Consider the following 15,568-nt stretch of genomic DNA (forward strand, 5'->3'; position numbering starts at 1 on the left):
GACATTTAACACAAACATCCAGAATGTTAGGGGAGATATGGTGAAGCTTGGCTGAGTTAAGGCATGTTTATGGCATGCCAGAAGATTGGGCGCGAGCGGGAACAGCTGATTTGGGGCTCCTCTGGGACATTTATGGCTCTGGTATATAAGGCTCTTCTTGGCTTAACTCCCACGTTTTTATGCACTTTCCTTCGGAGAATGGAAAGCCGTTATGCACTACGCTCAAGTGAAATTCTGCATCTTGCTGCTCCTCGAGGAAGAACTGAAACAGGTAAAAAAGCTTCCAGTTTGCATGGAATGCCCTCCAATCCGAACTTAAAATTGCAGAACTTCTTCCTCTGAAAGCAGACAATGGAAATCTTTTGAACAGTGCTTATGCTTTTAAATTGGTCATGTATCTATAACTGTGTGTTACTGTCTGTTTTTTGTGTGTTTTTTAACTACTATGACGTGTGCTGCTGCCTTTCTTGGCCAGGTCACCCTTGTGAAAGAAGTCTTGATCTAAATGGTTTTTTTTATCTGGTTAAATAAAGGTTATAATAATAATATTTTGGAAGTCCACAATTTGTTTTGGGTGAATTTTGGCTCCCTTTTGGTATGATTTTGGCTTTTTCCTAATTTGGGCATTCCCACCCATAACCTTGCCAAAATGCAAGCCAGATTTGGGCCAAAGCGAAGCCAAAAGATTTTTGCTATCTGGGTTGCGCTTTTAAACATGCCCTTCCCCAATCTTCTTCACTTATAGGGGGCCCAATTTGATTTTTTTGTCATGGGGAACCAAAATTCCTGAATAAACAAATATATACAATTAAATTAGGCTGTAGGCACTGAATGAAAGTCACAGCATTTATAGCAGAGTTAGGGTTAGGGTTAGAACTTCTTCCTCTGGAAGCAGACAATGGAAATCTTTTGAACAGTGCCTATGCTTTTAAATTGGTAATGTATCTATAACTGTGTGTTACTGTTGTTTATCTGTTTTTTTTGTTGTTGTTGTTGTTGTTTTTTTACCACTATGACGTGTGCTGCTGCCTTTCTTGGCCAGGTCACCCTTGTGAAAGAAGTCTTGATCTCAATTGGGTTTTTTATCTGGTTAAATAAAGGTTATAATAATAATATTTTGGAAGTCCACAATTTGTTTTGGGTGAATTTTGGCTCATTTTTGGTACGATTTTGGCTTTCCTAATTTGGGCATCCCCACCCATAACCTTGCCAAAATGCAAGCCAGATTTGGGCCAAAAGATTTTTGCTATCTGGGTTGCGCTTTTAAACATGCCCTTCCCCAATCTTCTTCACTTATAGGGGGCCCAATTTGATTTCTTTTGTCATGGGGAACCAAAATTCCCGGAGGCGCCCCTGCCTCCCCTTGCTGTGCTAATCTGGATGTCCTCAGCAGTATTTCATAATATTTCCTAAATCAAACACCGCTATGACGTGTTATTCACGAGCCATACGCTCGTGACGCCAACCGCGAGCGTCCCAGGGCAAGTAAACATTTCCGCTAAGTGTGTGTGTGTGTGTGTCGCGATGGACTCAAACAAGGACGAAGCGGAGCGCTGCATTAAAATAGCCCAAAACGCGATAGGCAACAATCAACACGACAAAGCCAGGAAGTTTCTGGACAAGGCACAACGTCTATTCCCGACAGACCAGGCCAGAAGTAGGTGTAGTAAGAGTGTGAGTGTTGTCTGAGAGGTGTTTGTGTCAGACCGAGAGGCCGTCGCTGTGAAACCGAATCAGCTAACGTTAGCATGTCGGTTACACCAGCTGCCCCCGAGCCGACGCTGGTATTTGTAGTTTTTTTATCCGTTTTTTTTCCCTGTCATATATATTTACGCTGACTTAACGTCTTAAAAACGGAGCTTGCGTATTCTCAGCCAGCTTTTAGCCACATCCCTGATGTCTTAGCTGAGAGTAGTTACAGTGCTAACCGTGCTAGTGGATTAATTCAGGTGTTGGGCTTAAGAAATTAATAAATAACACGGCTCCACCTGCTTCTTCTTCTTGTTTCAGACTTGTTGGAGTCGTTAGAGCAGAATGGAAAGCCTCCGGAGGAGAATGGCGGTCCTGTGAACGGGGAAGGACCCAGCATGAGGCACCGAGGAGGCCCCGCGGAGCAGGCTGACGCGTCCGCTCAGGGGAGCTCAGAGTCGGCCAAACCGTACACCGCGGAGCAGCTGGAAGCCGTCAGAAAGTCAGTGCTCATGTGGATGTGGTGTTTTTGTTTTTATTTGTAATAACTGCTGTGGATATGAGTAAAGTAGTAGACTAATGAAGTCAGACTTTAAATGTTTTACTCACTTCACCAGTGTGTGTGGTTACTGGTATTACTGTCCATGTAATCCCACCTGGAGTGGTTATAATCCATTTTAGTTCAGCCTATAGCGAGAAAGATCATTTGTATTGTGATAGAAACCTCAGTCTGATATAGATTAATTAAAAATTCAGATTTTTAATTGTATTTTATTGAAGGGTTTTAAAAACAATGATCTTGAAATCAACATAAATGCATCGAAAATTGGATAGAGAGATTAAACATACATTATTATTAACATTGACGCAGTAAACATACATTAATATTAACATTGACGCAGTAAACATACATTAATATTAAAATGAACCTGTAAGATAAATCTGAATTTAAACTAAACATGTGCCAGGAAATTATATATCCACCCGTCCATCCATTATCTGTAACCGCTTGATGAGGCATCAAGGTCATGGTGGGGCTGGAGCCTATCCTGAAACGTTTAATTTCTATTAAAAAAATAAAAATAAAAGTTTTCATACAAATAAAAAAAAAATAGAACTAAATAAACAAAATAGAAACAAATATATACAATTAAATTAGGCTGTAGGCACTGAATGAAAGTCACAGCATTTATATCAGGAAAATGTGCTGCCATCTAGATGAGAATATTTGGTGCACAAATTTGAAGCCAGTTTTCACTAAATGTATCTAAATTATTATTTTGCTTTCTGCTCTTATCACTCCAGTTTTCCAAAGTTTATAGAGAACCAAAGACGTTCTCAAAGATTCTAAAATAAAGTGCAAATTAAACAAATTGAATGCAACACTCTGTGGTTAGCTCTTACGTTGATTGGTATTGGCTTTATGGGGTATTTAATGTCGCATTATCATCTCAGGGGATGCATCTATATGTGTGTTTCTTTCTCCTTTTTTTAACTACAGGATTAAGAGCTGTAAAGATTATTACCAAATTCTTGGAGTTGAAAAGACCGCCTCTGAGGAGGATCTTAAAAAGGCTTACCGAAAGCTGGCTCTGAAATTTCACCCAGATAAAAATCACGCACCTGGAGCCACAGAGGCATTTAAAGGTAAATTGAAAGTAATCTTCAGTGCTGCTCTATGGAGGACATGTAAATGTAACCTCGCTAAGTGCAAATTTTTGTGGGTTCGTTGTGTTTTTCAGCTATTGGTAATGCCTACGCTGTACTGAGTAACACTGAGAAACGAAGGCAATATGACCAGTATGGAGAGGAGAGAACACACCCGAGCAGACATAGACACCATCGTGATTTCGAAGCAGATATCTCACCTGAGGACCTCTTCAACATGTTCTTTGGAGGGGGCTTCCCATCAAGTAAGTACAGACCGGACAAACAAAGGCGCCATCATTTAGCCTCGTGTCTTTGTATCTTGTCTTGTACTGTTGGCTCTACTCATACCTTATCAGCTATCACTCTCTGGCCAGAGTGATTGAGTTTACTGAGCAGTTGTTTCCTTACGTTTTCTCTATACTTGCACTGCAGTGTAATGAAATGTTTATGCTTTGTAATTAAGCCCCGGCTTTGGTCAAACAGAGCAGACCGAGACCGCAATGTAATTTTTAATCATTTATTGTCTTCAACTCTTCTTAGGTAATGTACACGTTTACAGAAATGGAAGAATGCACTTTGCACATCATAATAGGCAAGAAAGACGAGAACAACAGAGAGATGTAAGTCCCGTCTGTATTACTTTGATCACACTTTTTGTACCGACTGCTGTCACATGCTCTGTGATCTGTAATAACACTGTGGGGTCTTCTTTCTCTCTGGACAGGGGGGTCTGGCTCTGTTTGTCCAGCTGATGCCCATCTTAATCCTCATCATTGTTTCCGCTCTCAGCCAGATGATGGTCACCCAGCCTCCTTATAGCCTTAGCTACCGCCCGTAAGTGGTTTACCGCTCCAAGCTTTCTGAGGTTGTGTGCAAATGTCTCAACATCTGTCTCACTCTTGTTTTCTTCTATCTTTTCTCTACATAAGGTCAGCTGGACATATTCACAAAAGGCATACATCGAATTTGAAGGTCCCTTTTTATGTGGGAGACCGCTTCAATGAAGAATTTTCTGGGAATAACCTGAAGAATGTCGAGAGGAGTGTAGAAGAAGACTATATCTCCAACCTCAGAAACAATTGTTGGAAGGAGAAACAGCAGAGTAAGTTCAAACTGCACTGAACATTCATATGAATTATCGGTTAATGTGCCTGTTATTCGTCAGAGAACATTGAAAATTGTTTAGGCTGGAGTTTACGTATTTTAATAGTTTTTGTCCGAGCCACAGTCCCAAACTTAAACATATTTAATTTACCAGAAAATAGTCACATTTGCCGCCTGGGAACAGTGAATTCATTCATATTTTTGCTCATTTTAACTTTTCTTTCAGTGAATTCATTCATATTTTTGCTCATTTTAACTTTTCTTTTCTATGTCTGGTGTGTTCTTAGTTCATCGTTAAAATAAAATAACACTGTGTGCTCATTACAGCAGCCTCCAGTGGAACGATTTAACACTTTGAATTGTGTGATTTCATATTTAGAAAGTAGTTGATTGTGACCCAGCGTACTGACATACTCTCCTCTTGTACTTCCAGAGGAAGGCTTACTGTACCGTGCTCGTTACTTTGGGGATTCTGAGCTGTACCAAAGGGCACAGAGGATGGGGACTCCCAGCTGTTCCAGATTATCTGAGATTCAGGTTATACTGGATGGATAGAAACCACTTGCACACACACACGGGTAAATTGCCACTCAATGCAACAGCACACTCCAGTGGTATTCATATTAGTCGTTTTCCAAAGCATACTGTATGTTTTTGGAAAGATTCCCAACCTTCCAGGCTTATAAATCCCGACTAATAAATGATCTTCAACATGTAATCCATCACTGCGAGCATTCAGTCAGCGTTATTTTAGTCTGTTAACTTATTGACACGTTGTAGCGCAGTCGCAAGCAAGCACTGACACCTGATCTCAAAGGGTCAGCTGTGCCGTCTCAGATGTCGGTGGTTTCCCACAGGCATTTTACTACATCAACAAGAAGAGAAACATTGCCGAAAGGTTGGAAATACTTCTTTAAAACATTGTACGAATTGGCTAAATGATGCACAGTTAGATGAAGTTTGAAATAGTAGTAGTCAGGCGGCTGAAACGTGCAAGATTGTGAGTACAATCAATTTTTTTGGTAGCTGTTCCACTGATACAGAGCATTACATAGGCGATAGTGATATTGAATGATTAGTGATGAAAGTTCATCCTATGTAGCGTGACTTCTGCATCACTATCACTGACTCTTTTGCTTTCTTTCTTCTTCTTTTTTTTTAGGTTCATCTGTACTTGAATCAAATTAGAAGAAATCGGTCGGAGCCCACTCAAATTTGGAGCATATTTCTGCAGCAAACCAAGAGAATCAAACATGCCTTATGTGCAGTGGGCAGCAGACCTCATCAGGGAACCTCTCTGCAACTTGGTGTAGATTGACTTCCTGTAGAACTGTGAGAAGCTTTGAGTTGACTGCTGACATTTTCTTACTCCTAGTGTCTTCAGGACGGCGAGAGTCCGCTTGGCTGTCACGGTGGAAAGTAAGCGCGTAGTTGTCTATTTGAACGGTAAACAAAGCTGCTAAGATAAGCTTTCTCTGTCCCAGTCTTTTTGTTTTTCCTTTTAACATTTTGAGAAACCTCATGGCCTTCTCATAGACAGATGTCTGAGCCACTCACAAGGAAAGTGTGTAATTTTTATAGTTCTTACCAATGTAAATATTCATTTTACTTTTAACAGTGCAGGGTTTATTGGAGTTAATATCATTTATTATAATGTTATGTGGATTTGCTTGTAGCCTGTTGGATAATAGTATTGAAAATTGTTGCACAAATAAAAGTAAACCATATTTATTAAATTAACATGCTAAAATTGTATGAAAGTTTCTTTGAATTAAATTTGTCCAATGGTCGACTGGTGCATATTTTCTCTTAACAAACAGACTAACATGCTGTTTACAAGCAGGTATTATGTTTATCGTGTTCACTATCCTGGAGTCTGCATGGGTTCTCCGGCTTCATCCCACAGTCCAAAGACGTGCACTCAACAGATTAATTGGTGTCTCTAAATTCCTCATAGGCGTGAATGTGAGCGTGAATGCATGTCGCACCCTGTGATGAACTGGCGACTTGTCCAGTGTGTACCCCGTCTCTCACCTTAAGTCAAACAGGATAGGCTCAAACCACCTGCAACCATGATGAGGATAAGCGGTTAAAGAAAATACATGAATGTATGTATAATAAATAACTCAAACTAAGTTGCAGTTCTGCAGATATGAATCAGAAAAGTATTGGACACATTTTGGCTTTTGATGGAATCAAAGTGATTACCATTCATTATAAGGAGGACATTAAGGTCTGTATCAAATTGAGGACAGTCCCTCTAATAGCTGAGACATTTCACTCATAGGCTATAAATGTGATCTGCCACCTGCTGGTGGCACTAAAAACGTTAGGGAGTATCACCAAAGCGTTTAGGATTCATCATCATCATGTAATGGTTTTAATATATAAATACTTCATTGTGGACTAAAGTGTGGTGGGCCAACAGTCTGACATTGCCATCTTTAGAGCCACACACTTACACTCTTATGTGCGCCTATGACAAGTGTTTAATTGATCGTGAGTAATGAGAAAAGTCAGCACAAGTTTTTTTATAGAAAATAATTTATTTGCTTGCATAAGTCGTTGAAAATACAAAACACAAGTTTCAAGGTTATATTTGACTGTCAAATACAAAAGCCATTCCCTCAAAACAGTGGGATTCACATTCATAGGAAGCACACTAAACCCATGTTCAAACACGAGTCTTCCCTGTTGAGTCACCTGCAATCAGGTGAGTAGCTGCCATAAGACATAAGTTGGCCTTGATTCACAAGAAATACACCAACAAAGACACCTATGTGTTAGGTCAGTGCCGTTTGAGAGCTTTGGCGATGTCTAAAAGACTTATATACTTCACGGTATATATGAATTCAATTCTGCTTATCAGGGACAAGAGCGCTTGGTCAGCAGCACTCCTCAATCAGCAGCTCCCCCGAACAATAGAGTTTTCTCTTGATAGCCCTGAAGCTCGTACTCAGCCTCAGAGTGTTCTGATGTCTTACAGATGTCGCAGACATCTGTTGTGACTTGCTAACCTTGAAGAGCCTCTGAACTTTAGGCCACAGTCCACCGGACTCGAGCCTCAACACCAGAGTCACATGAAATGTTGGGACCAGGGTGGCATCCACTGCTATTTGGTCCACAAAGCACAGAGGGCCCTGGTCTTCTCTGTCCACACACAGGTCAATTAGGGCTCCCTTGAGGCCACACGGTTCACTTAGAGCCAAGTGGAGCAGTTCTTGGCTGATGTTGTGCAGTAAAAAGTCAGGTAAGATGAGTTTGGAGCAGCCCAGGGTGTCTGATGCATCGTGCAGACATTGCGATATAGTTGAGACAACCTCTGTAGCCAACGTCTCCTCCAGGGGATAACAGAAGAAACTACTGTCTAGTTCTGACAGGGACATGTCTGCAACAGATCCTGAAACAATAAAAATATATATAGGTTAGAGTCTTGTCTGGTAGTGCAGGACTCATCCTAGAAAGGGGGCCTCAGAGTCTCTGCCTCCTTTAACTTCTTTGTACTTTGTCAGTCTCTTTGCAGTGCAAGAACAACACAAATAAAACTGAAATACTTGAACAAAAGACAGTGAGACAAAAGGCTGCAACACTCACCAGTTTCACTCCTGCTGCACTGCTGATCTACTGTGACTGTGCTCTGATTGATCCCCTTCAGCTCGGTCAGCTTCTGCAGCAGACTGCCCCAGGACAGGCGCTTTGTGACCCTGTCCTCCGCTGGAGACGGAGGAAAGCTTCCATCCAGAGAGTGATCGCAAGAAAAAGACATGTTTGACAAACTAACAAGACAAAAGATAGTAAGAAAAAAAAAGTGCAACGGTGTCTCTGAAGCAACTCCTCCTGAGCCAGACCAGCTGGAAAACACACACTGAGACAATGGAACAAAGCGTTAAATACCCAAGCCTGAAGGCTCCGCCCATGGGATTTCTCAACCAATCATGCTTTAGCGCACGTTCTCAGCTCTCTACCCTGCCTGGTAACATTTTTGGCCCCTTTGATGAGACCCCCCTCCCCGGAACCCTGCAGACCATCGACCCCCCCATCCAAACTTCTATACATTAATGTATGTTTTTTTCTAAAGTAGTACCACTATTAAAAATAAATAAATAAACGACTGATCAGTGCCAGAGGCCGTGAGACAATAAGAAAAGGATACACCCCCTAAGATTTAGGACAAAAAAAGAGAAATTAGGAAAGAGCTGTGGAGAGACCCACTGACGTGAATGGCAGCTCAGGCTGACACGTATCTCACGTACTCCTCACGCGTTGTCTCTTAATGATCGGGAATTTGAATGCTGACTAACTAATTTTTTTGTTGTTTTTAAAACCAGTACATCCAAAAGTTGGATTCAGTTGAGGAGTGTTTGCAAAGCCCCTGTTTACAATCCTGACGGAAGATACAGTGAATTAAGTGATGGACGATTATAATTAAAATACAGATTATAAATGAATTTTAAAAAAAAATTATTTTCAAGAAAAAATGATCTTGAATCTTTGCCACATGTTGTTGTATCTAGGTAGCATATGTATGCAGACACTTAGGTTACAAGTGTTAATTGTTTCACACGGAGTCAATAAGTTTATTTTGTGTTGGGTGTACACGACCGCTTTGATTCTTTATATGTTTTTGAATAATTAAAATAAAAGAAGAGAATTTTAGAGATTTACAAAAGTGGTCGGTCGTTTTAAAAAAAAATGTTTATTGGAAAACGTGACACGTCGCACACGTCGTCTTCAAAATCACACAGACAAGGGATAGCAGCAAGTTAGAATGACGTCATAAAAGATCAGGCTATGCCTCTGAAACAATCAGTCATGCTTACTTGGATTTTTTTAATTGTGCAATCTGAAAGTTTTAGAAACAACTTCTCTGAAAAGATGACTCATGATTTGAAACACACACACACACACACACACACACACACACACATACACACACACACACCATCCCCCACCTCTTGCAAAACTCTACTCTTACGTGGATCGAAGCTGACATCAGCTTCACTCAGAATTTGAACGTGTTTGCAGGATGTGTTTTTTCTTACAGTGGCATATATAATATAGTATATTTGTACTTGTGATCTAAAGCTGAGCAGTGTTGGGTATAGCTACTTTGGAAAGTAGTTCATTAAGTTACAACGCTACCATCAATTAAAAGTAATCTATTACGTTGCAGCGTCACCTATGAATAAAAGTAACGCGTTAGAGTACTCATGCGTTACCAAAAATGAAAAGCCCTTTGCAGCGCCTCGCAAATGCTGCAACTTAACTGACACAACACAGAAGTTGAGTGATCTCTCTGTGCTTCAGGTTTGTTAGACATGGGACCCATAGACTATATGTACGCAGTTTAATGAGGTGCTGGTTAAACACAGGCATTATAAAATGGCTGATTAAGGCTCGCTGCACATTTAACCTCAGGACCGGTCCCATTTGTCAAAATTCATTTGACCATTTTTGAAAGAAAAACAACATCCAATACTTGTAGAAATGCTCTAACTTTCTTTCTTCTTCCTTTATAAGTATAAAACTGCTTAATATAAATAGGATATGCCATATAGAACATATGTATACGTTTTTTTTTTTACTCTGCTTTTCGATATGGGATGGAAAAGCAGAACTGAGCTGTCTTTAATGGTGTAATACACTGCAAATGCAGATGATGGCACCACTGTACCATCTGCGAGTGTCAAACAATGAAGAAGCGTCCAGCAGTATTGTGTGCGTGTGTGTGTGTGTGTGTGTGTGTGTGTGTGTGTGTGTGTGTGTGTGTGTGTGTGTGTGTGTGTGTGTGTGCGTTTACACATAAAATGCCTGAATGCACCTATTGTTTCAAGTGAATACAGTCTGTAACATGCATAAGTCCATATGCATGCGCACTTTAAACCTGTTTTTTCTGCTTCTCTAACATGTCTGCACTCTGTATATGAATTGCAAATGAATCACTTAACTAAGCTTAGGCGTCTATATTACAGTATTTAGGGTAACACATTGTTTGTGCCATGTTGTTAAAAGAAAAAAAGGTAAAATGGAGATGAGGAAATAAAGCGTGACAGGCGCTGTGTTTTACAATTCAAACTGGCCTGAGAGAGCTGTTAGGCTGGCAAGCCTCAGGCTATGTAGTTCATGTATAATAAATATACTACCAAAGGTTTGTTAAGATTTTTTTTCTGGAACAATTAGCTTTAATCTGAGGTGCACTGGAGTGAATCACAAAGAAAAAACAATTTTGCATTACAAAGAGTTATTTGTTACAGTAATTGATGTGAAAATAACCTGAGCCATTATGAAGCACTTAGTTGGAGAATGCAATATATTTACACCTGAATTACCTCACATACAACCTTCTTCCACAGACTCGCCTGAATATGCTCACGTTGTTAATTAATGCAGGATGGGGTAAAAAGGGTCTCTGGATTGTGTTTGCCAGGCTGTAGCTATAGCAACAACACGCTGTTGTAAACAGGGTCCATTTGAAATGTTTTGTTGAAGCTGAAGTGCAACAATCTTGGTTGGCCTCATGTTTTTAGCATTATTCAGCCATTTCAGACGAGCTGGTTTTAACAAAAGAAGAAATATTCTTTCTTCATGGTAAATGTTATGTAGCCTCTCATTCGTCTGTCACCTGAGCCATATGTTTATCTGGAAACCCTGAAGCTCTGAGTGCAGGACTTTCTGTTTGACTTCATAAACCTGCATCACCTGAAGTTGGAGCTGGGACAGCGTTCCATTTAGGTTTTTGATTTATTGCTGGAGGAAGCAGAATAAGACCTGCACTCTCAAGGGGGTTACAGGAGAAACTGTGATGTTTGGCAAGTTTTGCTGAGATGCTCTATCCTATATCAAAGCATTAACACTTTACACACCAATTTCAAATGGCCTATGTTTTAAATGTTAGAGAGAGATCGACTGTAAGGTCTGTGGACAATCACAAAAAAGCATGACTCCATCAAGCAATGACTTTTGACTGAAATAGCCCTTTGATACAACATTACTTTCATGTTTCAAAAAAAAAACTGAACACTTATTTCATGTTGTAAAAAAAAAAGAGCCCAACAGTGCAACTTTAATGACTACAATTACAGAGCATTATGGTCAATTGATTACATGAAAACTGGAAAGTATGACATTGTATGACAGATGTAATGAAGGCATTTCAGGCTTTGTTTTATTTGATTCAAAGATTCAAGAGTTCGCAGGAACTGCAGTATGACTGGAAAAAAAATAATGAAATACGGGCACACAATAAATGCATGCTGTACAGTGTGTAAATCAATGAACATTTGCACTTCCTGTCTGGTGTTTTGATGCATTGTTATACACCTTTTCTTATGTTTCATACCAAGTTGTTTTGTCTTCTCCTGATTTTCATCTCAGGTGTTTTTTTACTGTACTTTATACTGTTTTTAAATCATTTTTTATTCCTCTTGTCAGTGGCAAGATATGAGAACTGAATGCAAATGTGTTTCCAAGAGAAGGGGTATTATTGTTTCCCTCCACTGACTATCGACTTGACATGAAACACCCAAAGGACCTGGATTATTTGTAGTTTCCCGTTTGTATTTCTTGTGCCTGTGAATGCGCCTTATTATTGATATTGATTGAATGTCATTAGGCTCAGAGGCTGCATTGCTGGGTGATAGGTGGAGGAGTAAGAAAGTCAATGCATACATGATGAGCTGTGACAACATGACATCAGAGAAAAAGATGCTGATCATTATTTATAAGTACTCTTACTGTGACTTGTCCCCAAGCAAAGCTGTCTCTCATTTTAGAACCACGTGCATTATTTAGCAGTGCTGCCAATGTTCTGTTTTTTGTATTTGGTTTTGAATAAAACAAGACCTAAGGTGCTGTTGTGACTACTCTTTGAAGCCTTAAGTATTCTGGATATTATATGTTTGGCATATTTTACAGGACCTACTCATGTTAAATGCATACTATAGTTTCTATTATTGAGAAGATCGATGCCACTCATATATCTGAAACTTAAATATGATGCAAGCACCAGCAGATAGTTCACTTAGCTCAGCACAAAGACCAGAGACAAGGAAACAGCTAGACATGACAGTCCAAGAAAACCACTTAACAACACCTAAGTTCATATTTAAGCATATTTGTTTTCAAACTTAAATTCTATTATCTTACTAATATATATATATATATATATATGTATATATATTTATCTCAGGGGAGTTTGCAGTGTTTCCCAGTTAATAAAATGATACATACATAATAATGATTATGATAATGGAGACAATAAGCTGCTAACAAAACTAAATCCTATCACTGCTGGCTAAATCACTTGGCCGCTGTAATTACCTGAGGTTTGTGCTTCACAGATAGTTAGGAAAAACAGCCATGCTACCAGCCAGCCTACAGCCACGCACACAAATGTTTAGTTTAGCATGTTAACATTTGTCAACCACACACAAAGTACAGCTGAAACTAATGGGAATGTCATTAATTACGCAGGTACTTGGTCATAAACCAAAGTATTGGACTAATTCAACTTTTGACCTGGTGATGGCTCAAGATGAAAGAACAGAGGATCACCAAGGTTATTATAATTCATCCAGAGGGGAATCCTGTCTGCAACAAATTTCATGGAAATCCATCCAATAGTTTAGTCTGGACCAAAGTGGAGGGATCACTGCTAGACTGATTCACATCCCTGGAGGCACACTGCCTGTATGGCAAAAGTACATCCAGATCTTTGTTTCCACATTGAAACATAAAGTGTGCTACAACTGAGTTGGCATCCAGCCTGAATCTGTATGACTTGCACAGTAGTTCTTGAGGTTTGCGAACTTTCAGGAAATGTACAATTAAGTAAAAGTACATTTCAAATGTAACAGCAACTTTCTAATCTCAGCAGCGTCTTTGTGATGAGAGTCCCATCGCTTATGTCTAGGCATGCAAGGCGCCCGTTTTGTTAATAAGCTTCATCTGATCTTTACTTTTTTTCTCCTTTACATCCACCCTGCAGACATTTCAGCCGACACAATTAGTCACCCTCCCTCTGCTCCACAAAGCATCAGGCCTGGGGAAACCACACTCACATGACTGACAGGGGAATATTTTCCCCAGCTTTTATAAGGAGATTACCTGAAACCCCCTATGGCTCTGTGACTCTAGGATTACTCAGCTATTTTCTCTTTAACTGGCTCCAATAAATGAGATGAACATTGTTGGCCTGTCATGTTCTGCCCTCTTCTCTCTAGATCCCAGCTCCGTGACTGTCACACCACATCTGTCTGTGGGTTCGTGACCGGGCCTTTGCCTGAATCCTAGTGCAAGCAGCCTCAAGCTTTTCCTCTAATATGTGTCTTAAAGGCTGCTCGTCACACTGCTATTTTGCTTTATCTGACTCACTGCTCTTAGTTTGATTAATGTCACTTAGAATGAAGGGGGCTGATTGCAGCAGCGAGTAGTCCAGTTCAAACTAACTGCATTATGCATATTTCTTGTTTGCACGCATAAATAATTTTGGTATAGCTGAAAAAAATGAGCACACTTGCAGTATGCATCACATTTATGTGGATTAAGCCATGCTTTGTTGCTTTCAGACACTGATTTTATCACGTCCCACTGTGCACTGTGTTTAATTTAAACAACTTCCTCTCTCTTTATCTTTGCTCGTAAACTTGATTGCATTCAGTTGAGAGATTAGATGCCCCGTCCCGTGCCTGCCTTTATTAGGAGGGCCTCAAAGACACTATTTTCAGGATGAAATAAAGATGCCATCAGTTAATCCAGCATTTCAATTACAAGCTGTCACTCAGTGTGTCTCTCTGGGGACAGGCTGAGACTGCAGCAAGGAGAGATGCAGCAGATACAGGCAGATACTGTAGCGTGGCGCAATGCAAATGCTCTGCTTCCCAGCAACATATCAGAAAACACTGTTGTTATCGGTGGGCTATCTGAACACAGCAGAACAGAGATCAACAGTAAACTAATCCAGAGTCACAGACCTCTTTGTATTGTCTACTATAGATACAGGTAACTATACCTCACTTTCCCAGCTTTATGGAGTCTTACTACCCAATTTCAGCCAGGTATGTTTCGCTATGATAGTGACAAGAAGTGCAAATCATTCTCTTTTTATGCAGACATGGACATAATGTAATAAAAGTAAAGCCTGAACATCACAAGCCAATAAAAACAGTCCTGCAGTTAATACCAAGTGCATGTTCAGTTTTTGTTGAGACAGAGATGTGTTGATTCAGCTTAATGGTAATAGACCTTTTTTCACAGCATGTGATAGCAGGAATACCACATGTGCCATTAATAACATTAATTATGGCTGCATTGCATTTAGGTGTTCCAGTTCCAGGAGCCTGATATTATGTACGCCGGCCCACTGTCGTGGCTTACTGGGACACTTAAATGGAACAGAGCCGTCGTTAATGTTATTAGTAACACCTGTGCTTTTCCTGCCATGACAAATCTAAAATGTCTGTTGTGAAATGGTACATAGAATAAGGATGTTCTACTGGTAAACAAAATAAAAATATCATTTAGTTTATAGCGTCATCCCATTATCTGATTATGTTAGACACAGTGGAGCAGAACGGTTTTTATGCAGTTAAACTTCAACTTTAATAATTATGGTACTAAAATACAAGAAATGAACATTAGTCACTCTGACTGACTGACTGACTGAAGACATTATATTTATTTAATTTTACTACTTGATTCTGCTTCTCTTCTTTAACATGAAATCATTCATCATTCTGAATAGCCATGTCAACGCAATCATCTCCATGACAACTGAGGGAACTCCATACACCGCTGAAGACTGTGAAGACTGAATCAAACAACATGGATTATGAGTTTGTGGCATTTGCAGTGTTTTTATTCAAGCTACAGTTAAAATTATTAGAAAAATCTTCATATATCATGTAAGTAACTAAACATGAAATAGTCAAGGCAGGAGTTACCAATGATACTAACTGAGGTTCAGCTCCATTCAGGTCAAACAGAGTCATGGTGCAGGGTGTTGGCTCACTGGAAGTGGCTCTGCTGCACTAAATGGAACAGAGCCTTAATCAGTAGTATTAGTAGCATTGTGAAAAGCGTCTGTTGTAAGGATTCACAGATTTTTTTCTTTCCCTCATGAGATAGT

At 39.8% G+C, this 15,568-nt stretch overlaps 2 protein-coding genes across 3 annotated transcripts; one reads left to right on the forward strand and one right to left on the reverse strand.

Moving 5' to 3' along the window:
- The first annotated feature begins 1,403 nt into the window (after window positions 1–1,403).
- On the forward strand, window positions 1,404–6,233 carry dnajb12a (DnaJ heat shock protein family (Hsp40) member B12a). Of its 2 annotated transcripts, none has more exons than XM_027278132.1 (9): window positions 1,404–1,481; window positions 2,011–2,191; window positions 3,191–3,336; window positions 3,432–3,602; window positions 3,880–3,959; window positions 4,064–4,173; window positions 4,269–4,441; window positions 4,877–5,021; window positions 5,606–6,233. In XM_027278132.1, exons 2-8 carry the CDS (start codon window positions 2,088–2,090, stop codon window positions 4,996–4,998), a joined length of 906 nt encoding a protein of 301 aa, XP_027133933.1. In that variant the 5' UTR covers window positions 1,404–1,481; window positions 2,011–2,087; the 3' UTR covers window positions 4,999–5,021; window positions 5,606–6,233. The 2 variants fall into 2 exon arrangements, with proteins under 2 accessions (XP_027133933.1, XP_010743621.1); XM_010745319.3 differs by lacking the exon at window positions 1,404–1,481 and adding an exon at window positions 1,488–1,657.
- A 736-nt stretch (window positions 6,234–6,969) lies between these two features.
- Window positions 6,970–8,318, reverse strand: LOC104930521 (DNA damage-inducible transcript 4 protein). Its single transcript, XM_010745330.3, has 2 exons — window positions 8,038–8,318; window positions 6,970–7,843 (listed from the first exon to the last, which is right to left on the reverse strand). The coding sequence occupies exons 1-2, from the start codon at window positions 8,207–8,209 to the stop codon at window positions 7,329–7,331; spliced, it is 687 nt and encodes a 228-aa protein (XP_010743632.3). The 5' UTR covers window positions 8,210–8,318; the 3' UTR covers window positions 6,970–7,328.
- Between the last annotated feature and the right edge of the window lie 7,250 nt (window positions 8,319–15,568).

The sequence above is a fragment of the Larimichthys crocea genome, chromosome III (assembly GCF_000972845.2).
Source record: "Larimichthys crocea isolate SSNF chromosome III, L_crocea_2.0, whole genome shotgun sequence".
NCBI lineage: Eukaryota > Metazoa > Chordata > Actinopteri > Sciaenidae > Larimichthys > Larimichthys crocea.

Excerpts from the sequence above, each read along its gene's own strand:
- dnajb12a (XM_010745319.3), top strand. The coding sequence starts at position 1,525 with ATGGACTCAAACAAGGACGAAGCGGAGCGCTGCATTAAAATAGCCCAA. Across the intron at positions 2,192-3,190 it reads CAGCTGGAAGCCGTCAGAAA|GATTAAGAGCTGTAAAGATT; the intron begins GTCAGTGCTCAT and ends TTTTAACTACAG. Across the intron at positions 4,442-4,876 it reads TTGGAAGGAGAAACAGCAGA|AGGAAGGCTTACTGTACCGT; the intron begins GTAAGTTCAAAC and ends TTGTACTTCCAG.
- LOC104930521 (XM_010745330.3), bottom strand. The coding sequence starts at position 8,209 with ATGTCTTTTTCTTGCGATCACTCTCTGGATGGAAGCTTTCCTCCGTCT. Across the intron at positions 7,844-8,037 it reads GTGCAGCAGGAGTGAAACTG|GATCTGTTGCAGACATGTCC; the intron begins GTGAGTGTTGCA and ends TTATTGTTTCAG.